Source organism: Siniperca chuatsi, linkage group LG3 (genome assembly GCF_020085105.1).
Source record: "Siniperca chuatsi isolate FFG_IHB_CAS linkage group LG3, ASM2008510v1, whole genome shotgun sequence".
In the NCBI taxonomy this organism is placed as follows: Eukaryota; Metazoa; Chordata; class Actinopteri; order Centrarchiformes; family Sinipercidae; genus Siniperca; species Siniperca chuatsi.
Window position 1 is genome coordinate 29424149 of NC_058044.1, and position 24706 is coordinate 29448854.

Genomic DNA, 24706 nt, shown 5'->3' on the forward strand with positions numbered 1-24706 from the left:
TGCTGTGGCAAACGATCAGCGACGGGTTCGACTGAACCAACTCAAAGGGTTGATTTTTTATTACTAGTTTTTGTCAGTTGCTGAAAATAAGGGAAAAATGGGGTAGCAAAACCATATCTGTGCTCTCCCTAATTGAATAACGGGGATGCATTTGCTCCACTTGCTACATTGCTCAGGCGCCTATGGCTACTTGTATGCATGAGGGACTAGATCACTAATCAACCATGAATTCAACAATCATATAGGGTTGAGACGTTTAGGTGTCCACATGCTTTTTGCCATGCATTGTATGTATGTTAGAAATCAAATAATAAAGTCATACCTGTATATTCTAAAACTGTTTCCCCCTCTTTTCTAAAAGAATACAGGTGAGCATGTCCTTAAACCTCTGAGCTATCTTTGGTCTTTTACTATCTTTAGGAAACAGCCTTGTGTTTGTGTGTTGATACAGCTGGCCTGATTTGGTTAATCATTAGCTACAGTAGCAAAGACGTAGGGGACAAAATGTGACAGAGAACCAGGACATGTCCTTTCACATGCACAGAGGGTGGGAAGAGATGGTGGTTCACAGTGTGTGGCTGGGTGGGACTCTGAGTAAGTGTGTTGAGAGAGAGAGAGAGAGAGAGAGAGAGAGAGTGAGTCTCGGTGAGTAGCCTCTTTAGTGCTCCCAGACCTCCCCAGCATTAAAGTTTAATGAGAATGCATTCCACTTGGGCTGACCAGGCTCTCTACATCTCTCTCCCTCCATCTCTGTCAGTGTTTGTGGTCAGAGGAAGTGATGGGATTATATCATGAGCAGCCACACACAACATTGTATGGGACCCAAATTTGTACCCTCCGGTAACACCAGCCACCGCTCAAAAAGTGTCTGTGTGTGTTTGTGTGGAAGAGAGGGATCGTGACACACCTATAATGTAACTGCTGCTTCATGCAGACCATATTTGCCCACCACAGCTCCTTCAGAAAGCACAATACAAACACTGCCAGGCTGTTTTGATTCCTCAAATAGAAAAGCCCAAAAATTCTCAAGTCAAGATTCTGTGCGATTCAATCATGGTTTATATGTGAACATAACATACTGTATAAACATATAACCCTATTTATCACTTTATTTAAATGTACTTTTAGTTTTCTGGCTCCCTAGTTGATGAGCAGCTTTCATCTTTTTGAAGGAGAAAGCATAGCATTAGCGTCTGAAGCATTATTACACATATAGTAGCTTAAAGCGTATGATGTCATTCCCATTTCACGTGATAAATTAAGGTAAAAACCAACATAAAGTGTCTCTTAATTTCTCTTAAAGAGGGATTTTTTGCTAACACGACCGTAACTTTGGAAGATATCTCTCTATCTCTCTCTTGATTTGTCTAACTCAGACTGCTGGAGCCTCATGTTAACATGCATTTTTACACAGAACAAGAACAGCTTCAGCGCTCCTTGGCATAGATTCTCCAAGTCGCTGAAACTCTACTGGAGGAATGAACATCATTCTTCCTAAAGATCCTTTGTTAAGTGGCCATGATATAAGCATGCCAGTGCACTCCAAAAGGATCTGATATAACAATGGCGTACAAAGGGAAATAAGGGAACACCATGCCATGAAATGGAGTTGTGTTTGTCGCCATCTTGTCCTCTATGTTGGAAATGCTCACTGTACACACTTTAACACATATAAAAGTTGATTGATTTTAAAAAACCTTTAAAAAGTAACTTAACAGCAGGCTGAAAAGCAGTGTTTTGCTGCCCTCTCTGGTTCAAAGTCTGTTGCACCTGCGAGCATCACATCATCACTGATGGGTGTGGTCAAAATGATGCTCTATTGCACCTGTAACCACACCCAACAGTGATGTCACAGTGTACTGACACATCTGTAAAGATTTATAACTAAAATTCATCATCGCAGTGATACTCTAATACAATACTTCATCATCATATGCCGTTACTGTATTACAATCAAGCCGTGCAGGAACTGTTTCAAGCGATGAGGAAGCCACATCACACAGTAGCAAAGAGTAGAGTGTCTCAGTTATGGTTAGTGGGCTTAATCTGGTACTTGGTATCTTGATTCGATTCAGGAGGGGGGCGACAGAGGAGTGGGCTGGGCTGCTGGGATAGAGTGAGGGGATTAGAGGTCGCCCACAACTGCTCCACCAACTAGAGTTGTGGCTTATACGTCACCCAGCAGGCTGTTAGGTCAAAGGCTTTGTACGCTACATGTGATTTGTGTATGTGTGTGTGTGTCTCAGTGTTTAAGAGAGAAAGAAAAAGAGAGGAGGACAGTGCAAAGTGAATTGTATATATACAGCGATGTGGAAGAGAACATTTTTTATCAATTAGAAGGCTTTGACAGAGTGGAATCCAATATACAACATTGAAGATATGAGATATGAGTGAGGTATGAGAGGGAAAGAAATAAAGGAAATGAAGGAAGAGTTAGGGGGATATAAATGGAAAACAAAGAAAACTGCATGAGGAGGAGAGAGATAGAGTGATACACACACACAAATATACACACATACACACTGGGGAGTCCAAGCCAAAAAAGCACTCTGCTCCATAAATATGGGTAAAACACTCACAACATCAATAAAAAGAGTTATCAGCATCTAAGCACTGGCCATGGGAGGGGCTCCTTAGTCTGATGCTATAGGCTGAAGACAGGCTAAAGCTATGTAGCTAAAGGACTACATACAGTGGCAGTGTGTTAGAAACAGAACTCAGATATATCAAATATGTCATATTATATGGCTAAATGCTAATGTCAGCATGCTAGCATGCTCATAATGACAATTATAACAAACTGTTGTTTAGTATTTACATTTACTTACCATTTTCATCATTTTAGTTAATCGTGTTAGCATGGTAACATTTATGGTGCATGATGTCAGGGGATCAACCAAGTTCCAATAATTTCTCCTGAGGGGGGCATGAATGTCTGTACTACATTTTATGGTAATCCATTCAATAGTTGAAGAAATATTTCAGTCTGGACCAAAGTCATGGACCGACCGACTGTCCAACATTGTCATCCTTAGAGCCCTGCCGCTAGTGTGACTAAATTAATTTGACTATGTAAATACAAAAGGGAAATTTTAAGGAAACATTGGGAAAATAGGGGCTCAGGGGAATAGGGGAAGTATAACTCCACACCAGAAGGGGTAGCTTTCAGATCGCAGGGTTAACTATGAGATGTGACGAGAAATAGGTTCAATCCAATTCTGGCCCCTGTACACTTGCCTTATCCACTTCACCTCCGGTGTACGTTGACTTTGTGGGCTCGCCATATTAAAGGCCGTCCCAAACCAGCGAGGAAGTGTTAAGATTTTGCAAAAAGGACCCAAGTGCAGGACTCCAGGCAGGCAGGTTGAAGAGATAAAAAGTGAGCTTTAATAACAAAAAGCTGATTCCATACAAAAACTAAACTAATAACAAACCGGTATGGCACGAGAAACACAGGCAGGAATACTGATGAAAGATACAAGCAGCAAATGCAGACGACCTGACATCTGAAAGAGGGAGAACACATGGAGTAAATACACAAGAGGCTAATTAACTGAAGAAACACAGGTGACACAGAAAACAGGCGGGAAAACACACAAAGACAGGAAGTAAAACAAAACATGAACATAAAACAGGAAATAACTAAACTAAAACTCTAAACTATAACAGGAAGCGAACAATAAAACCACCTAACAGTGACTGATGACTTACCAAACTGCACTATCCCTAAACAGAAGCGCAGGTGGTAAAGAATGGAGGACATGTTATGTTCTTTTGAGTTTAGTTTGACACTAAAGTCATCATCTTACAGTCAAAGACAACTTAGCCTACCCTATATTTTGTAGCATAATAGTTGTTGATTTGGAGGTATACATTTGTTTGGGATTGGGAATAATAAGGGATTGATAAGGGACAAAGGTTTTGGTGGTAAAATGGTCTCTTATCTCCCTTCTTCATGAAGTCATTAACTTCGTGAAGTCTAGATTCTTCTCAAAAATAAATGATGGAGAACACAACAGCTTAGAGCTTGTTTCATTGAACATTGCTCCCCTAAAGCTGTGTGCTAAACCAGCAGGTTTATGTGACTACAGCAGTCGGTGTAGATGCGGCTGTAACATCAGATCCTGGAAAGACTGACAGCTTGGTATCAAACCCCATCAAGCTAGGGTGGACCAGATTGAAAAATTGCTGCCCTATAGATAGATTCACACTGGCCATCTGGGTGCTTTATTTCTGCTAGCATTATGATGTTAGTCCCATTTTATAGCCTTCTGACAGGGGAGGGAGCCGAATGTGTAAAAGTCCTCATGGATAACATCGTGGCAGGCAAACAAGAAAACAAAGTTTGCGTTTGGTTAAGCACCCATCTGTTGCTCTTGCCTCTTTCCCTTCCCTTATTTCTATCTTCTTTTCATCATTTTCACACACCACACTCCAGCAGGAATATGAAGATTTTTTGACACATAACTTCATTCTTCATTTCCAATAAATTACAAATGTTCCTGCTTATATAAACTGATTACCGGTGTTCCTGAGCAGATCTATTCTTTCCCCCTTCCTCTTTCCATCATCTTGTCTCCATCCTCTTTTTTTTTTAATCCATTCCTCTGCTCAAGTGGTATTTATAGAGTGGCTCCGGATGCATCAGCTTCTCTCCTCCGCTGGTCTCTGGCCCACGCTTGTTTCCGTCTTGGCTCTCTTTGTTCATCCTTTGCTTTTTCACTTTTTCTCCTTCCACCTCCTCCACCTCCTCCTCCTCCTCCCTGCAGACAGCCTTTTGTCTATCCATCTCTTTCTGAGATGGGAAGACTTCTGGGATTGTGTGTACACACTCCTCACCTGTTCTTCCTGTCTTTCCTTTCTTACCCCACTGTGTCTTCTTCCTGTCTGTGTCTGCTCCCTTTCATTTACCTCTTTTGATCACTCCGCCTCCACCCCTGACTCCTCCTTTCCTTGTCTCCTCACAGCGTGTGTCAACATGTCTGTCATCTTCTCGGTCTCTAGCTCCATCAGAAGCAGAGACGTTTTTTCCTTCGGCACCCTCAATTGTGCTGTCATGGAGTGCTGGGACTATTAATCCACCATGCTTGTTTTGTTCTTTCAACTAAAAGCTCCAAACCTCTGAAAAATTCGTTACGACCACAGGTGGCAATTGACCGTTCGCTAAACCCCGCCCCTGAACAGAGCTTGTCGAATCACAGCTTAGAAATTAGGCACCGCAGGTCTGTCAAGTTAAGGATTTCTCCACATGTCGAAACGGTGTGTATGAGGCTCTACGCAATACTTGGTTACCTCAATAGTTTGGAGGGTGTTGTCTTTCAAAATAACAAGAGCAAAAAATGTAACAGCTATTATATCATATCAGCCAAGGTGCTATTATATCATAGTTTAGAGTATTAATAGTTTGCACAGCACACAATCTTGCGTTAGATAGCGTTCGGTTTGCCAAACTCATTGGCTAGCCCTCTTCCTCAAATCCTGAACTCTAAAAGTGAAACATACTGTTATATACAAATATTAAAGCATAAATCTACTGTGTTGCTTGTCCAAATATGTTTTTCTATAGTAAGCTTCCAAACCATCCAAGGGTTATGTTACAATGAATTAATAATAATAATAATACTGTATTATAATACAAAGGCTAACTACCTCTATCCTGAAATACATGAACAATTCTGCTCCTGTATTTTCATGTCTTCTACATACGTCATCAGCTGGTGAGGACGCTGACTTTTCAGGGACACGTAGCTTTAGCCTGTATTTTAACATTATATCGTGTATGTAGCCATCTGCATATTTAAGACCCTTTTAAAGGGTTCTGTTTTAAAAAAAATCATTACACATTAAACTATTTAAAGAGTCGTTGTGATGGAGTTTTCAACCAACTCACAGAGTTTTAGCGTTCGCATCAGTGGTGGAGGAAGTATTCAGATCCTTTACTTAAGTAAAAGTACAAATACCACACTGTAAACGTATTCTGTTAAAAGTAAAAGTACCGCATTGAAAATGTTACTTAAATAAAAGTATGTAAGTATAATCAGGAAAATGTACTTAAAGTATTAAAAGTAAAAGTACTCTATGCTTAAAAATGTCCCCTGTGACTGTTATATATTATATTATTTGATTATCATTACTCATGCATTAATGTAAAAGCAGGATTTTACTATTGTAGCTGGTTGAGGTGGAGCTCATTTTGAACTATTTTGTATCGGACTGCAACTAATGATTATTTTCATTATGGATTATTTTCTCGGTCAGTCAATTAACTAATCGTTTCAGCTGTACTTGTATAAACTGTTGAGTAATTTGATTTATAACCACACATCATATTTTATAAGCTCGTCATGTGTTTTTTGTGTAAAAATCTCAATTTGTAAAGTAACTGGTAACTAAAGCTGTCAGAGAAATGTAGTGAAGTAAAAAGTACAATATTTCCCTCTGAGATGTAGTGGAGTAGAAGTAATAAGTGGCAAGAAAAGAAAATACTTAAGTAAAATACAAGTACCTTGAGTAAATGTACTTACTTTCCATAGTTACTTAGCATTAACTTACGCCAGCTAGCTACAGCTCATAAAATCTGTTAGCGTCATTTCAGCTAGCAAAAATAAGAAACCTGCTTTTGTTTACCTCTGTGTGAAATCGAAGACGCGTTGTTTCTTGCTACAGCCTAAGCAACAGTAACCAAGGGCGCAGGCCTTCGCCAAGGGCCGAAACATACAGACTGCTTCTTTTCTAACTTATTGTGTCTCCTCCAAGTGAGATAGAGTCTTCTGCAAGGTGTCACCAGTAATCAGCTGATGAGACAGAAATAGCACTACCCTACACACACACACTTCACACACAAACATAGCTTTCCCCTCTCCACTCCCCATCCTTGGGCAATGTATTCATAGCGGTGCTAATTAACAACTCCACATCAACGACTGGTTTTCTGTCTGTGTCATTCTTTATATTTGCATATGTGTGTGTGAGTGTATGTAACTGTGTGCATTTGCACACTTGTTTTGACAAGGCCAAAGCATGGCTAACCCACATCTGGCTCTCCGGCTGTCCCTGCTGGCCCATGGTTTTGACCTAAAGAGGAGACAGCCACACTTCAGCCGGTTCACACCACTCGGACCCCCCTGGTCACTGTCTGCCACGGCCACATGCTAACAGTGTCAGATAGTAACACATTACAGTTGTGTGAATAGGTTACTTTTTTTCAGTAATGAGCAGTGTACTGTAACTGATGTCTTGTTTTGTGAAAACACTGGTCCTAGTCAAGATATGTTAGATTAGCGCTGGGGCTGGAGGCGGTGAGAATATGGACACCAACACCTTCCGGTAACTCCAAAGTTGTTTTATTTACATGTTGTGTCTTCTTCTGTCTCGCTCGCAACTGGTAGCCTACATCCAGAAATCAGTTTAGTTTAGGGATTAGTTTAGGTTAGAGATTGATAGGTAGCGCAGGCTGGGTGCTAATTAAGCCACAGTGTCTCGTTTTCTGTTTTATGGTATGTTAAATACAGAAGATGCGGCCTAGTTTGTGCAGACACTAATGTACTGTACATCCAGGAGGGATGAAAGTTGGCACAACATGATTCAGGCTTTGAAAAAATGTGTTCATTTAGGGAGAAAACAAACATTACAAAATGGACATTAATCTTTTTTTTTTTTCCATAGCATTGTGAGTTTGTCTATGCAAGTCTGTTTTTGAGTGAAATCGACTGAAGAAAAAGTCTGTCTGTCTGCTCCGCTAAAATATTATAGTGCTCCTTCACCACCTGTGATCCCAGGCATGGTGGCTGACCCCTGGGTAGGCAGAGGACGTCTTTTCCTGTGTATTTATAAAGTGATTACGTTTTCATCTGCATGGTCGGGGTCACTCATGTATCCCCTGCTAAGTCAAGGTTAAGATTAACATATACTGTAGGTACTGTTCATGATATTCATTTAGGTGGAAACTACAATGAATATGGGAACTGCGTGCTGACTCAGAGAGCATGAATCTGGACCGTCACATTGTCTATTAATAAGATGTGAATATTAAATATTGGATGGTGTCTGTGTGACAGAGAAATTGCACATGATCAGTGAATACTGTAGCTGTATATTGCATATTTTGTATGTGCTTAATTCTTCATACAGTAGGACAAATTTCACTGTCACTGAATATGCATTTATGGAATATACCATTCATAGTGCGTCAGTCTGCCGCTTTTCTTTGCACTGTTTGTGACAGCATGTTACACACATTGTGTGTCATTGACATCGGTGATGATGCACTGTGCAACTCAGTTCCCACCATGAGCAGGCACTTGGCAACAGAGGCAAGGAAAAACTTCCTTTTAACAGGTAGAAACCCTGAACAGAACCTAGGCTCAAGGTGGGCGGCCGTCTGCCTCGACATGTTTAAAGCCACAATAGGTTTCCAAATCGGTAGTATCCAGAAATTATGGAAGTATAAAGGTATTCGAGAAGATAATATAAAAGATCTAATATTGTGGTGTCCAAATATCACTGAATGACACTAACTTGCTAACATTTAAGAGATATTTTTGTGTTTTATCATTTCCTGTAAGGAAAATGTAAGGTCTGGAAATTGTCCCTAAATCTAGAGATTGTCAATCAAAGGTGGTGAGACTCTCCTCACTGCTACAGAGCTCCTTTGTGATTCAGGCTGAGAACACAGATTTGTTTTTATCTTTAAAAAAAGTCGCCTTGTGCAGCTTTAACAGTGCATGTCTGTTGAATGTGTGGAAGTGGTAGAAAAGACTGATGAAACCGTGGCTCTAAGAACAGGAACAGCTGGTGCGCTGACACCCACTGACACCCAGCACTTGACGCCACGTTACCATGACAACTGGCTGTGCACCCTCTGTTTCTGACAGCTGTTCCCATGGTGCCTGGGCTTGGCTCAGCCCCTGGACTCCCATTGGCAGGATAGATAGCTTCATGGAGTCAGAGGTCACGTTTATGACGTTGCTGCTGTGGCGGTGTCATGTTTTTTTTCCATTTGAATTACGTACGGAGCAGTTTAGCTGAGGTTTGTGTCAACTCCAATGTCCATTTATCATTATTTATGACTATTCAATATATTCAAAGCTTGCTTGAAACATTTCTGAACGAAAAACATGCGCATGCGATTCAAATTCATGCATCTCAAGAGTATATTTGAATGCGGAGACACTTTCCGTTTGAAACTTGTATCTGTATCTGTCTAGAGGACTACAGTTACAGGATTCCACCGGATGCTTTATCACAGCATCTATGTTATCTGTTCAAAGCCTCACCCTGTCTTTCTCATTCAAGCACAGCCAAAACTAATGACAGATAAAGAGATCACAATGGGTCTAATGGTATAAAACGATGGTACAGTGATGATCTTCATTATGTAAACTTATTTGATTGAACTTTAAAGTGCCCTGGCTCTGCATTATAGATGGCACAGATGCTTTGAAGTTGAGCCCCTAGGCTAGTTGTTAAGTCCCCTTGTAACTTAAATACAACATACCAAATATTTGAGAAAAATGCGTATAAGTCTTGATAATATTAAAAATATCAGCCTACAGGTACATAGGCTATGTGTTCATTTTATAACCTTATAACATCAATGTGTATTTTTCCAGAAAATGTTACAATGACATTTGTTTCAAATTTCATTCAACATTCCACGTCACAAAATCGCTGTCCCTGTTCCAACTATTCCCTGTGTCAGCTGATTGGCCAAATGTGTCCCAGTCCGCCAGTCACCTCTGCGTTCCAGCTCTGTGTGGTGGCAGTCTGTCTCTGCTCTAGCACTAGCCAGAGACAGCTTTTAAAGCACTAGTGAAGAGGAATGTACAACTGGCTTCTGTCGACTCATTTCCTGGACTTGGAAAGTTTCTATTTGGCATACTTATGAAAGATTTTTTCAGAGAGACTGTATACTTTGTGGGAATTACGTAACGTTTCGTTTGGACAGCTTGTTTTTCAAGACGCACCTTTTTTCCAACTCAAAAGTATTCTGTAAAGACACGGCATCGTTCCTGGACTTTGGATGGGTCATGGTGGAGGACTGTTATCTGTTTGATTATTTCTACCACAAAAATCTGCTGACAACAGATCAGGTGTTGTGTTTTCTACCTGTTTCCTACCCAGCAGCCGAACGCTACAGACGGGAGGACATGTCTGCTTTCAATAGACCCAGGTGATCTAGTTTAACATCAGTATAAATTGAATGTTTTTTGGACTGTTGGACTGGACCGCAATTTTACTTTTACTTACTTTGGGATCTCGGAAGGTGCGATGGGCACTTGTTACTGTTTTCTGACATTTTATATGTGTATGACTTTATTAATAAATCCGAAATTAATCGACTGCTCTATTACACTTATATTTCATGGATTTCTTACTCTGAACTGTTAATCAGTGAGCTGGAGGCATGCAGTGTCCTGCTAACCAGTAGGCTTTCCACTTATACAACTTTTTTTTTTTTTGGGTTAACAGATTTAGCATGAATTTCTTATTTTTACCTCAGCAAATGTGCAAAACCATGAATGCCAGTGCACTGCATTGTCTTGATGCATTTCTTTTGGCAGATAACTTGCAGAAACAACTGTAAAGTCTGCTGCCAGAGATTTAACTAGAGTTTGTCTGCTTCCACAAATAGGCAAATTGGCTGCAAGGCTGTGAATGAAGCCATCTTCTTCCTCTCTATCGCTCTCACTCAGCGAGGTAATTAAAGTGCCTGTCTGGGTCCCCTATATGAGAGCCATGGTATGCTAATGCAGTATTCCTTTGACAGTTCTGTTGAGACAACATTGTGGGTGTTTTCACATGGCCTGATTTGCAATTCACACTCGGGTTATTTCCATCATAGGCATCCCGGGAAGCAGGGAGGGGAAAGGCTGAGAGCCACAGAGAGCAAAACTGAGCTGAAGTTTCATTTAATTGCGTGTATGATTTTTTTTTTGAAAGGCACCTTTCAAGTGGTGCTCTAATTGCCAGTTATTTTGCTGGAACTGAAATGTTGTTCTCAAACACGCGCATGCATAACATCACTTTCTGTAAGATTTATTTATTTTCAAAATTATTCAGTTATTCAGAAATTCCACCACGTCCTTTTCTGTTGATGTTTTTATGAATGTGAGGATATTTAGACAGGAAGATCTGTCTGAACAGCGCTGGAGGGTAAAGTTTGCCAAGTACAAAAAGTTTGTGAATGTATGATGTACCACTAATGGGAAATCTCCAACTTTTCTGTCCTCTCCTCTCAGAACACTGCACCAGCAGTTTGAGAGCTACAAACAGGAGGTGCGTCGCATCGGGGCTGAGACGCGGCGTCAGCAGACCCAGCTGAAGGACGACGCGCCCACCTGCGGTATCTGCCGCAAGACCAAGTTTGCCGATGGTTGCGGCCACCTCTGCTCCTACTGCCAGACCAAATTTTGCGCTCGCTGTGGAGGGCGGGTCTCTCTGCGCTCCAACAACGTGAGAAACCTCACCTCTGACCTCCCCCTTTTTCTTTCTCCCTCTCACAATCACCTCATTCCTTGCTGTAGCTAATGTACAGTTGGTCCTTCTGCTTCTGTGTTTGTTACCGTCTGCTTTGTTGCTTCCTGGTCACACTTTGGTGAGACCAAAGTGTATTGGAAGAATGGCTTTGCACCAGTCATTTAGGCCCTTCAAGACTCATTTTAAGTCTGAGGCTGTAGTGTTGTGGAATGGTTAGAAATTGAAGCGCTGTAGCTCACTTGAATATTAAAGCACACCAGTAGCAGCATCTGTGTTGTCCTGTGTCTCCTGTGACTGCACTGTAGCCATCAAGCCAGCTTGTCAGACAGTGCTGACCTTCTCAAGCAACATGCCTAAACAAAGACCAGGACCGGTGAGAACAAGAGAGGGGAGGAGGGTAACAAGGTTCAGATAGAAGGTTTAAAGGAATACTGAAAACCTTACCACAGTCTCACCCTACCGAAAAGAGTTAGGTAAAAAGTTAAGTTTGTAGCAAAGGACAGCAGCTGTAGTTAGCTTGTATTTGCAACAGTTAGAATGGATTCCAACGGCAAATAAAATGTTTAATTGCCCCTAAATGCCCTCATAAAACTTCTCAAACAACTCTTGTAGCATCATGCACTTCTTTGCTGTCTGTCTCTATGCTCAGTTTGTTCCAAACACGTATATATTTTTTGCCAAAAAAATGTCAAAACACACAGCTTCCGCTGTTGCTAGCAAGATTAGCTGTTTGACTTTATCGCAAGTAACTATGGCAAGTGTGCTTACATTGGTTCCAAATGCAAACGTAAACATCTTACCTCACTAGTGACAAAGGGAAACTGTGTACTTAGCCATATTTTTATAAAAATATGAGTTTTAGAACATACTGAGGACAGGCAGTGGAGCCACAATTTAAGCCTACAGGCAAAATGTATTTTGTTCTGCTGATTAAATTACATAGTAGAGAGTGGCAGCAAAGGTGGGACAGTTGTGATACTGTAAATAAACAAGAGTCTAGCTAGGTGCTGGGAGGCTGTACTTATGCACAGTGGTGCTTTAAGCTAAATGCTAACATCAGCAAGCTAACATGCTCACAATGAAAATGCTAACATGCTGATGATTAGTACTGTTTACAGTGTTAATAATCTTAGTTTAGCATATGCTAACATTTGCTAATTAGCACTAAGTACAACTGATGGGTATTTCATTAGTTTTGCAGATATTTGGTCAAAAACCAAAGTATTGGACCTGATGATGGCGCTAGAGGAAAAGTTATTTAAGATCATGAATGTCTAAAATTCATCCATCTTGTAGACTCAAAGATATTTCACTGGATAAGTCAAAATTGTGACCTGCTGGTCAGGGAATCACTAGCTTCTCCTTCTCTGGGGAACATAGCATGGCTAAAAAGAAAAACAAACAAACAAACAAACAAAACATTCGTTAAACCCACAATGCACTGAAGACACTGAGCAGTGCTACCTCTAAGCTACAGGCTCTAGAGGCCACACTATTATATAACAAAGGCCCACACCATATCACCAAATTACAACCATTGATACAGGTTGGATCAGTGTGGCATCCATCCATAAACCAAACATGTTTGCACTATTTTGAGACCCGGCCCTCTTCCATCCAAGCATTCTCTGGGCTCCCCGCCAACCCAAGAGAGAGGACCTCCTCCTGGGTATTTTATCTGACTATGGGCCCTCCACCCTTGGCCTGCTGGTCCCCAATCTGTTCAGGATCCGCCCAGCCCAGCTGGGCCCGAACTCACACTGGCACCACACGTATGCAGAACTCAAAGGCCACTGAGAACCGGAGATAAAGATAGTATCCCTGTTGGTAAAGCCATTAGTATTACTTTCACAGTAGGGAGGCTGTTACATGGAAATAAAGAGACGAGAATAGCATGATGTAAATGCAATCTATAAATAAAACAAATAAAGCAAAGGATTTATTTGAGGGGAAAGTGTGCTCAAAATAACATACACATCAATATGGCCTTTATTCAATAATGAATGTTTTAATATGTAATGTTATTCCTTGAGATGATACTTAGCATCACTTAAGTTGAATTTCAGGGGCCCAAATAATTTAAATCAGTCAAAAGAAAGGGAGATTAGTGCAGATCATTGTTTCATGTGTAACGACATATGCCTAGTAAATTTACCCACTTACTGGATTTTTTTGTGTATGTGTTTATGCATGAGTGAGTTTTTGTGTCTGAGACTCTGCACAAGCATCACTTTGACAGAATGAATCAAGAAATAAATAAATACATTTGTGACCTGTCAAATTAGCTGGGGTTAGAAGACACCAAATGCAAAACATGTTACCATAATACCTGGCTCCTTTACATTACATAATTCCATTGTTATCCACTTAACAATGGGACGGAATTAAACAGTGAAAATTATGACTCACTTTAAATTACAATATAAGATAATTAAATAACATATGGTATGTTTACTTTCAGCACGTATTCCCGCCTTTCACAAGGATTTATGATAAAGCAACTACTATATTTACCAAAATTCCATTTAAGATTTTTTGCAGCTCTTAACCAAACACTTAACAGATCTGAATTTCCCACACTGAGCAATTTAATTCATAAATCTTTACAAGGGATAAGAGAACACAGCATGTAAATTGTCTTTCATTTCTTTTCTGTGTGTGTACATTTGCGAAAGGTCGTGTGTGTGTGTGTATGTCTGTGTATAACGCGTGGGAGGGATGTGTCGGAAGTGCTTGCCTCTGTCCAGCCAGCCAAGCAGAATAGCAGGGATAGGAAAGTGTGAGCTTTGTTTCTTTGTATGAAAACCTTCTCCTGAATACGCTACGAGATGTGCTCATTTACCCCCACATCAGCAGCACACTGTGTTTTCCTTTAGTTAGCAGTTTGGATTTTAAAACTACATTTACACAGTATTAAAATACACTGTGCACTGTTGTTCAGCAAAATGTATTTTTATTTGATTATTTATTTATCCTGTTTTACTTTCTGACACAGAAATAGACCCCATAAAAACAGCTGAGAAAAAGAGTTGAGTAACCGGGACTTTTTCTATGGAATGCCATTTCATTCAATATTAAATAAATACATAAATATGAAATTAATAAATATGGCTATGAGATAAATAAATGAGTCAATATGGTTCAATAAATAAAGAAATTGTTTTTTATTTCATTGGACTTTTATTTCATAATGCCACTTGATAATGATAATGCACTTGAAACACAGTGTGTCACAGTACCACAAAAAATAACAAATGCCATTTTAAAACTACCATAGTACTACTTAAGTTACATAGTGCTTGAAGCGCTTTGAGTGGTCGGAAGACTAGAAAGGCACCATACAAGTACAGTCCATTTACCATTTACTACTAAAAGTATCAAGTGTCATTTTGAAAAAGTAGCCTACCACAAAAAATAACAAATGCAATATTAAAACAGTACCACAGTACCACAAAAGGTACGAAATATTACTTTTAAATTGTAACAAAGTGCCACAAAAAGTACTAAATATCATTTTGAAACAGTGCCACAGTACCACAAAAGGTGCCAAAAGTAATTTTAAAACATTACTATAGTACTAAGTACCAAGTTTCGTTTTGAAAAAGTACCATGTACCACAAATGAATTTACATTCACCTCCATTGTATAGGATCTCAGATGTGGATATCTATCAGATATACTGAAAGACACTAATATCAATTCTCAGATGACATTTTACAAATCACTATATACATAGCACTGTAGGGGCTCTGTAAAACTGCAAAAAAACAAATTATTGGCTTGAAATATTAGACAATAAACTATTTGTTTCTAAGCAACTTACTGCAATAATTCATCAGTTCCTAATGGCAGAGCTGTGTAGTAGCGCTGCCCTGTGCCCTGCAGAAGGCTTCACAGCAACACGCTGAGCAAATGCCTTCCAAACTCTGATTAGGCCACAAAGCTTCGCCCCTGCTTGACATTATAACAGACATACTGTGCTATTAAAGAGGGATTAGCAGCAATGGATTTATTAATTCATCACACTGTATTTACATTTATTCACGGAATTCATTAAGCAGTTTACATTAAAAATGAAGTAAAAACAGCAGCCTCTTTGAACTAATTAGTTTGTAACCTGAGGTCAAAACAAAGAGTATATTATTATAAAAAATGTAATATCATAGCTTAAAGATAGTTCAAAAACTATTTTTATTTTGTTCTTTCACCGACATCTGAAGTGCTTTCAGTATAGCATAAGTCACGAACAAAGCGTCTTTAACATGTGAATATTCGAAAATTAAAAGACCTGGACAGACTTTTTTGGGAGTGTATAGACAGAGGTCGTTTTAAAGGAAAGGGTTGTGGAAGAACTTGCTCCATGTTGCTTTTGTGCTGAGGAGCTGTGACACATCCTGATGCCGTCACATGTCTCGAGTTACACCAAGGTCATGCCAAGCTGGGTCATGCATGCCGCTGCAGCCTAACAACATGTCAGTGGTCACATACATTCCCATACTGTTGTCCCCACCGCCTCCCAGTCTGTCACTGAATATGAAGTATGTGTATCAATTCTGCAGAATGTAATTAACAAATGTTTGCACCACATCCTCTTTCCCCCTTTTTCTCCTTTGTTTTTTCCTTCTTTTCCCACAATCTGTCCAATATCCCATTCCACAAATTCACCCTCACTGCATCTCTATTTCTTCTATATTTTATGTTCTTTCATTTCTTTCTCTTCTTTCCTCTCTTGCTCCACTTTCACCCTCACTTTTCTCAATTCTCACTGCTACCTGGACTGCATGCCACAAAGGAGGACAAAGTGGTTAGCATCTTTTTTTTTTTGTGTTCTCTCTGTGCTGTGAATGTGATGTTTGTGCCACCTGAAGGTAAAAGTGCTGGCTGTGTTCAAATCTGGAGCTGAGATCTCTCTTGTTTGTTTACAGCATGTTGACTTCTACCCCGAAAAGGTGATGTAAAATATTTCTGAGTTTAGTTTCTTTCATGTTGGCCAGACCTATAATTTCCCAGCTGAAAGAAAAAGGGCTGAAAAACCAACAACTGCAGATGCAAGAGAGCGAGCTATCGGATTGGAACGGAGCCAGTGTGTGTACAAATCCACTTATGGATTACTGACTTAACAGAGGGAGTCCCTGACAGTTCATAGTTTTTGTTAACTTTGATTTCTCTGAGCATTTACTGTACTGTGTGGGGTAGAGCCACCTGGAACTACTGTGTCCTCAGAAGATTTGCTCTCCAGTGTAAACCCTTACAGTACTAACTCTGTGTCCATTGTCTGTCTCCTCCCCTTGCAAAGTGTCTCATAGAGAAGGACAGGGTAAGGCTTGCTGGGTGATGGATTTTGCTGCATGGGTCACTAATATTGTCTCCCGTTCACACTTGGGTCTGTGCTCATTCACAGTATCAGAACAGGAATTCAGTCCCACTATCAGTTCTCACCTCACAGATCATTGTGGTTAAGCGGTCCCAGGGCAGCTGGCTGGTGATCCTGCATCAGTACTTTAATTCTGAGAATGAATGCAGACCCTGAAAATCAACTGGCGGGCAGAGCGAGCATGAGCCATACTATAGGCTGTCGGCAGGGGCGTCTGACCCTTCTGACCCATCCCGACCCCTCTTCCTATGGCTGTAGTCGTGGCTGTGCTGAAAAGGGGCAAATGGATACTCGAATAAATCCTTGACAAAAATGGGGATGGGCATGTATATAAGAAAGCACTCTACCCTACAGACCATTTATCTGACTGCATAATGAATGCACACTCATGCCTGTGCATGCCTTCCCTGCCTGTGTGTTTGAGACCAGACCAGCCTTGCCATGGGGAGACGGGAGGGGCCCAGGTATATGTTCCACTTTGTCCACCACTTCCCCTTAATGCTTGGTCAATGCAAAATGTCGCAAAAGTTTTGTTACTGCTGAGCCCTGTCAAAGTCAGAAATGGTGAAGAGAACGGCAGTCAATTTTAGTTTGGGATGTCGCTGAGCCGTGATAGTCAGAAGGAGGATTCATTGTTTGACTTTGCCCAAGCATCCAGGTAAGGCAGCAAATAAGTCAGGGTGAAAAAGAAAAAAGGGAAAAGTTGACTCAGATCCTTCATACAGGATTTTGATGTGCAGCTTGTGATAAACTTCACTCACTTCAATCTCACACTATTTGATTAAAATCCAAGAATCAAGAAGACCCGGGTTTAGCTCAAATATGACAGATTGAGGCTCTTCCACCGGTAGAATTGGCTGTTTGCTAAAGCCCGCCACCGGACAGCGATTGTCCAATCGTAGCCTAGCAACCGTAACTAGTCACGGCAGGCCTGTCAAGCTTTGGATCTCTGCACATGTTGAAGTCTTGTGCATGGGGCTGTAGTAGGAGCGATACTCTGTATATAGATAGTTTGGGCTGTTCCAAAACAAGAGCAAAAGTGTAAGTGTAAAAGTAAGCAGCCAATTGGGGTTGTATTAGAACAAAATAACAGTTTGATCATATGTTTTTCCTTATCATACTTACAGGACTAACTAGTTCTACACTGCAATACAAGAACAAGACGTTTTCTTTATTTTCATGTCTTCAACATGGATCATCAGCTGGTGAGGATGGTGACTGTTTGCCTGGGACATGCAGCTTTCGCCTCAGTTTTTTTTAGAATCTTCAAGACCCATTTTACAAGATTCTTCTTTTAAACGAGTCAGAAACGTTAAAAAATTAGCTGGTGACAGCACTTTTAATTACGCACGCTTAATTAGCTACCCAGCTATAAAATCTGTCACAGCTGTCATTTCAGCCATCAAAATCGACGGTCGCTGGCTAGACATGAGAAGTCTGCTTCTGTCTACTTCTGTTCAAAACCCTTTGTTTAAAAAATAACGAAGAATTTCTAGTGTTGAATCTGCCACTGTTATCACTGTAAACTGCATATGTGCCGTGTGAGAATGGAAAGCTTGACAGGCATAGTAACAGTAACTAAGCGGGGGTGGAGCTTAGCAAACTTCATTTGGTGGATGTTGTACCTTGCCTTAAAGGAAAAACTCAACTCTAGCACAAACAAATACCCATCCTTTCAGTGGTAATGCCGTGCATACTTTCTTACCTTCAAAAGAAACAAAAGTTCATAGGGAAAACGTGTTTTTTTGGCCTCAATATGAGTCATTGTTTGCTCTTAAAACATGATACAAAACATTTAATGTGATTGAAATTACTTCTTAAACTTGAAATTATAGGATAGAATCGTGTTCATTATATCATCAGTGTCAGGACCTAAATATCACTCATTGGACTGCTTTGTAAACACATCATTAAATGCCAGCAGTTTCAAGTTTCAATCAATTTCAGTATGTGATAGAAAGGCTAAGCTAGCTGTGTGTTTCATAGCCCTCTCTGTCAAGCAGCCCTGCTATTGCTGGTGTTTGTTTACGTGTGTTTAATGTCAGCTCCAGATGGCTTCCAGAAACTGAACAAACCGCTGACAATCTATCCCCTTTGTAGAGGAGCACTGCCTCCCAGTGGATAGCGGGCAGGCGCTGTGTCCTAACACTCACACACACACACACACACACGCGCACACTCACGATGGAAGAGAAATGTACATAAACATTCATGAATGCACAATACTCACACAATGTAGACTAAATCGAGTTCAGGAAACACCGTCATCACATCTTTCTGTGCCAGTGTTAGTGGTAATTAATACCAAGTTAAGGATTTTGTATGATAATCTGGGCCAAATAGTTCCCTGGTGTTATGACAAAAACCACAAGACCCTGATTTTGTGCCAAAAATGGCATCCATCGTACCAAAAATCTGATATTCAAGGCCAAGAGAGGAGGTGCTATGAATGTGCTCCGGTTCTCACACTTTAACCTCGTTTTCGTTTTCAGAATGTGTCATAAATAATATGTAGAAATAACTAGTATTTGAAAATCAAAGATCAGAAAATCAGTTTCACTTCAAGCCACATATTACACCAGAACCCCTTTTTATAGTCTTTATCATTTGACAATAACACAGTATACATATAGTACAGAAACACACACACACTTTATAGTGCTAAAATACAGCTTCAACATTATATAAGTATTTTAATATATGATGTACATGCACATGTTTCATTTGGGGTTTTCAGTAGTCTGGTTGCAGCTGTTTTTTTATATTTATTTGTAAGTATTTGATACCCTGTGTGGTCTGAATTAGTTTATGGCCCTAATCTACCACTAACACATACATACAGACGCGCACGCTCCGATTCACACTGATACAGCCACACAGAGTCTTGCTCGCTTACTGCATCAAGCTGACGCTGCACTTTTTACTGGAAGGGAGGATGCACTGCATAATCTCAATCAGTACTAGATGACTAACCCGCTGCTCTCTCCTCCTCCTCACACTCCACTCCTCTCTTCTCATACTACCACTGTATCTGTAGTAGCCTCTGCAACACTCTTTGTTCCCTTCTTCTGTCCATTCTAAAGCATCTCCATTTAACTGTTATCCCCCCCCCCTCGTCTGTCCCTATGTCTGTCTTTTCTCTCTCCCTGTATGTCTGCCCCCACACCACCATGCAACGGCACACATTTCCTGTGCTAGAAAATGATGTGCTTATTAGGTTGACTAACGTAATAGCAAAGACTGGTTCTGACAACAACACTTCACAGTCATGGCCTGTACGTCTAATAATAGGACCTCCTTGACTGGATCTGGCAAAAGCCAATAGCAACATGCTCAAGACAAGTCTTTAATGTTTGTGCTTTGCAATAGTGCTACAGCTCCTATTATTATCACCCTCACTGAAAAGTCATAAGTGAAAAGCAAAAGCCCACGTGTGTTTTTTGGACATGTGTGTGAACTTAAAGGATAATTCTGGATCATTACAATTTCGGTTTCTTTTTCATAGCTTTGGCCATCATTCCTATCAGTGAAAATAATATTGTATTCACCAAGTTAGTTGCTGCGATCTGGGAAAGCAGCGACATCACTAAAAATAAGTCTGATGAGGCAAGAAACACGCTGCCAGACAATAACATTTTTGAAACAAAGCCCCAGGTTAGTTTAACTTAGAAAGTCTTTACATCGCCGTCATGCAAGATGCTGTTCCATTGGCTTCTCTAACTCGACACAGTCTATCATTCCAGCATTTCTTTCATTTCTCTCTGAAAGAAATGAAACGTGTTGCTTGGGCTTACGGTCCAAAAAGAAATGGTCATCTACTAGATTTGCCATTAGAGGTTGAAACCTTTGTGATTTAAAAAAAAGTTAAATGCTTAATTTGTTAGCATACAAGAACTAAAAACAGCAGCTCTCACGAATATTTACTAGTGCGCCAGTGCGGGTAATTACGTCATAACGTTTCTTCTATGTCCATGATAGCCAACAGTCTTTTCTAATGTTGTTTTTTTTTCAACTTTTTAGCAGTAATCTTTACCATCTTGTCCCTCTCTGTAGAGACTCTCCTCCCAAAAGACGGTATCAGTCATTTTAGCAAATTCCCATAACTGACATAAACTGACGTTTACGTTCAAGAGACAAAGCCCTCTAGCAGTCATAGGAATTAGCTTTGACCTGGGTCCGTTGGGAGAAAAGGAGGAAGAGGGGTGATGTTGTTATAGAGCCACAAAGTCCCCAGAGGGAGGAGGTCGGGGCGGATGGATGGGCCAACAAAACGTCAGACTTGAACACAGGACACTGCTGTTTGTTTCCTGTCTCTTCCCAGGTCCTGAACCGTAATCAAGTAGTAATTTTAACCCCAAACCAAGATGTATTTCTAACCTAAACAAAGGACTTAAGACAAACCTAATCGATCCCTAAACCTAGCCAAGTCGTTTTAGTACCATAGCATTGTGACATCATAGAACAGATTCATTTTTCAACAGTGATTTGTAATGTTTTGGAAGGCACCGACAGATGATGTCATCCTGCTGATAGGGGCATCAGATCAGGATACGCTTATATGTGTCGTTTTGGAGGGCAGTCACATGCAATGTACAGTCTTCTGGTGTTTCATTTGGAGGACCTGTTGGGTAATGTAGAGCACTGAGGGCAGCGGGAGAGTCTTCTCCACAATCCTGAGATCAGAAATGTAAAACCTGCGTGGCTTTACAGCCACGACAGCCCTGCTTTTCTTTCAGCCTTCCTCACCACTGAATGAATTTGGCCTGCTTGCAGAGTTGATCTAGTACCTTATTAGAGGAAATGGAGCATTATGTCTTTTGCGGCCGTCTTTCTTCCCACCGTTCAGGATTTACCATTCTCTGAACGATGGCAGTTTACACCCAGCGCTGCCTCATATGTCATTCTGTTGAGGTGTGTGTGTGTGTGTGTGTGTGTTTGTGTGTCTTGAGGGCGGGGTCACTGCACACGCTCACTGACAGCCAACCACACCTTGCCTACTGTCCCGCCACCCCCCAAGGCTCCCATCTATTCTGCCCATTTAGGGAAAAGCTGATGTAGCAAGATGTAGCCGCGGCAGCGACGCACGTCTTCACCGATTTGCCAGCAGATGGATGGAGCAGCGCTGGGGGCGGGAGATGAAGCGAAGGGGGTATGGGATAGAGAAGTATGAGTGACAGGTGTGTGGCGTCTTCATTTGTCAAGTCAGCCAGGTGTGTCAGCTGAGCTAGAGGGTGAGGAGAGATGAAAGGAAATAAGAAAGGGAGTTAAACGAGTAGAGTGAAGGAAATGGAAAGGAAAGAAAGAAGGAAAGGGAAGGTAAAAATGGGAAAGAGAAGAAAATAAAGGGCAAGGAAAGGAAAAGAAAGGAGATGGAAAGAAAACAGGAGGGGAATGGCATAAAGGAAATGGCATAAAGGGTTAGGAGAAGAAAGGAAAGGAAAAAAGGAGAGGAGAAGAAAGCAGAGACAAGAGGAAAAGAAAGGAAGGGAAAAGTAGAAGGGAAAGGGAAGGGAAAGAAAGGACAGGAAAAAAGAAGAGTAGAGGAAAGAAAGGAGAGAAAAGAAAAGGGTAGGAAAAGAAAGAAAAGGAAATAAATGAGAAGGAAAGGAAGAGTGAGAAAAGGAAATAAGGTGAGGAGAGAAAAGGGGGAGGGAATCTATGTTCAGGTTCATATCAGATAGCAATGCAATGTTAACTCGAGGCAGTCTAAATGGGATTTGTGCAGGTTTTTTAGTTTTCTCTGCTGTCATTGTCCTTCCGTAGTGACACACACCCACTGTTTCTCTCTTTCACAGTTTTACAGGCACTTACACACACACACACACACACACACACTGCTTTGTCCCCCTTTCTCTCACTGGCTCCTCACCATGATTTGGTTACCATGGAGAAGCACATTTTTTAGGCAGAAGGAGGTTGACATTATTACATGATAGAGATGGCACTGCTTATTCTCTATGTGCACGCACACACACACACACACACACACACACACACACACACACACACACACACACACACACACACACACACACACACACACACACAGACATCTCGCCTACAGGCAGTCGCCCACTCCACGCTCTTCCAGGCAAGAAGGTTTCAGAAATGTCCTACATATCCATACTGTACACATATCTGCACACACACAGACACATTCTCACAGCACATCGCACTCCTCAGCACGCAATGAGGCAGCGAGATGAACTCGAGGTGACACTAGAGTGGGCTGCCTCTGGACGGAGCTGATTGGTCAGCCTAGTGGAGTGTCTGACATCACGCTGGTCCAGCAGCAAGCACTACTGCAAATACATGTGTCACACACACTATAGAGTGGGGCTTTTGTATCTTATGTACATACACATGGAGGCATGTCATTAGTAAATGAGATGTGTTTTTAATTTCTCCCTTTTGGTTTGAGAACACACTGGGCCATGAACAGTCCTCCCATGATGCGCAAGGATTAAGTTTGTGGATCAGAGCAAAGCAACCTATAGGTACTTACAGGCCATCCCGGTGCTGATTGAACCTCAATACTAGGGCTGGGTATTGTCTGAAAATGTTCTATACTAGTGCCGATGTGACACTTAAGTTTCGATACCAATACCAAAATGAGATCTTACCATAATAAATATAAATGTGTTTTTCGAAAAAGCCCCTTTTTTATTTTACAGAAATAAAAGGTTGCCAAGTGTGCAAAAAGTTTTCTAGTTAAGGCACTAATGCGCTAATTTTGCCCTTTGTATGATGTACAAAATATAAACAATTCTAAACAATCCTAAATGTACGATCATTTCCATATGTCATGCTCTAGTTTCCGTATATTTTTTCCATGCTAGTGAAACGGTATGGAGCTGATTTGGAACCAGTGTGATTATTCATTGTACGTTAACTACTGTTTATCAATTAGAGCCCGACCGATATGGGATTTTTGAGACCGATACCGATTTTTATAGTGGGAAAATTTACCTATTACCGATATGGCCGCCGATATACATCCCATCCCATCCGGGATTTGGTGAGACAGCTGTCCCCTCACAATGTCTTATAAACTCTTTATGACTATATTTTACAGTTTTTGTTTGGCATCGTTTGACTGTCAAACTGTTTCATTTGGCATGGTTAGCTTAGCGTCAAGTTTTGTTTTGTTTATGGTACAAACATGCTATACCTGTAACGTGTTTCCTAACATGCTAGTGTGTCCCTTAGCCTGCATCATAAACACTGACCTGTAGTCCGAGCCCATTGCAGTGAGCTTAGTGAATCAAAATTCTCAGTGTGCCGCAGTCTGGATTTGAATGTACGATAGTTTGCCCTGAAATATGGCAATTCTGCAGTCTTTGTACGATTATTTTTTTGTGACACATGGGAATGCAGCAAATGTTAAATGTTGTCTAAACACATGCAGCTGCACAAGAACTTTATGTATATATTATAAACAGTACAGTCTAGACCTGCTCTATATGAAAAGTGCAATAAGATAACTTTGGTTATAAATAATATTCAATTCAATTGAAATGAAAAAAAATGATCAAGAACTATCTTATTATGACATTCAATGCCAACTTTCATTACTTGACGGTTTTTGATACTCGGTTCTACAGACACATTTTGGTTGGTACACATACAGTAAAGTAATGAAGTTTGATATCAGCCCCACTCAATACTCTTTGAGTGCCGTCCGAAATGTGTCTGTAGCCCCAACTATTGAAAACTGTCAAATATCAAAAGTTTGGATAAAATGTCAAAAATGGTTTTGTAGAAAAACATGTTTAAATTCTACAAAGCAAGGTATCGAAAAAGGCACCAGAATCAAAAGTTTCAATAACCCGAGTTGTCGTCTTCACATTAAAG

General features: G+C 40.7%; 1 protein-coding gene across 25 annotated transcripts in view; it reads left to right on the forward strand.

The window, feature by feature from the left end:
* The window catches only part of rims1b (regulating synaptic membrane exocytosis 1b), a 77729-nt gene that overhangs the window by 8001 nt on the left and 45022 nt on the right, over positions 1-24706 (forward strand). For 21 of the 25 annotated variants that reach the window (XM_044190407.1, XM_044190406.1, XM_044190418.1 and 18 more), the window contains exons 2-4: positions 11241-11454; positions 16271-16282; positions 16775-16795. In XM_044190407.1, the coding sequence (XP_044046342.1) occupies positions 11241-11454; positions 16271-16282; positions 16775-16795 (247 nt within the window). Of the gene's footprint in view, positions 1-9758; positions 10172-11240; positions 11455-16270; positions 16283-16774; positions 16796-24706 lie in introns of those variants that run through there. The other 4 variants (XM_044190408.1, XM_044190435.1, XM_044190409.1 and 1 more) reach the window with 3 other exon arrangements.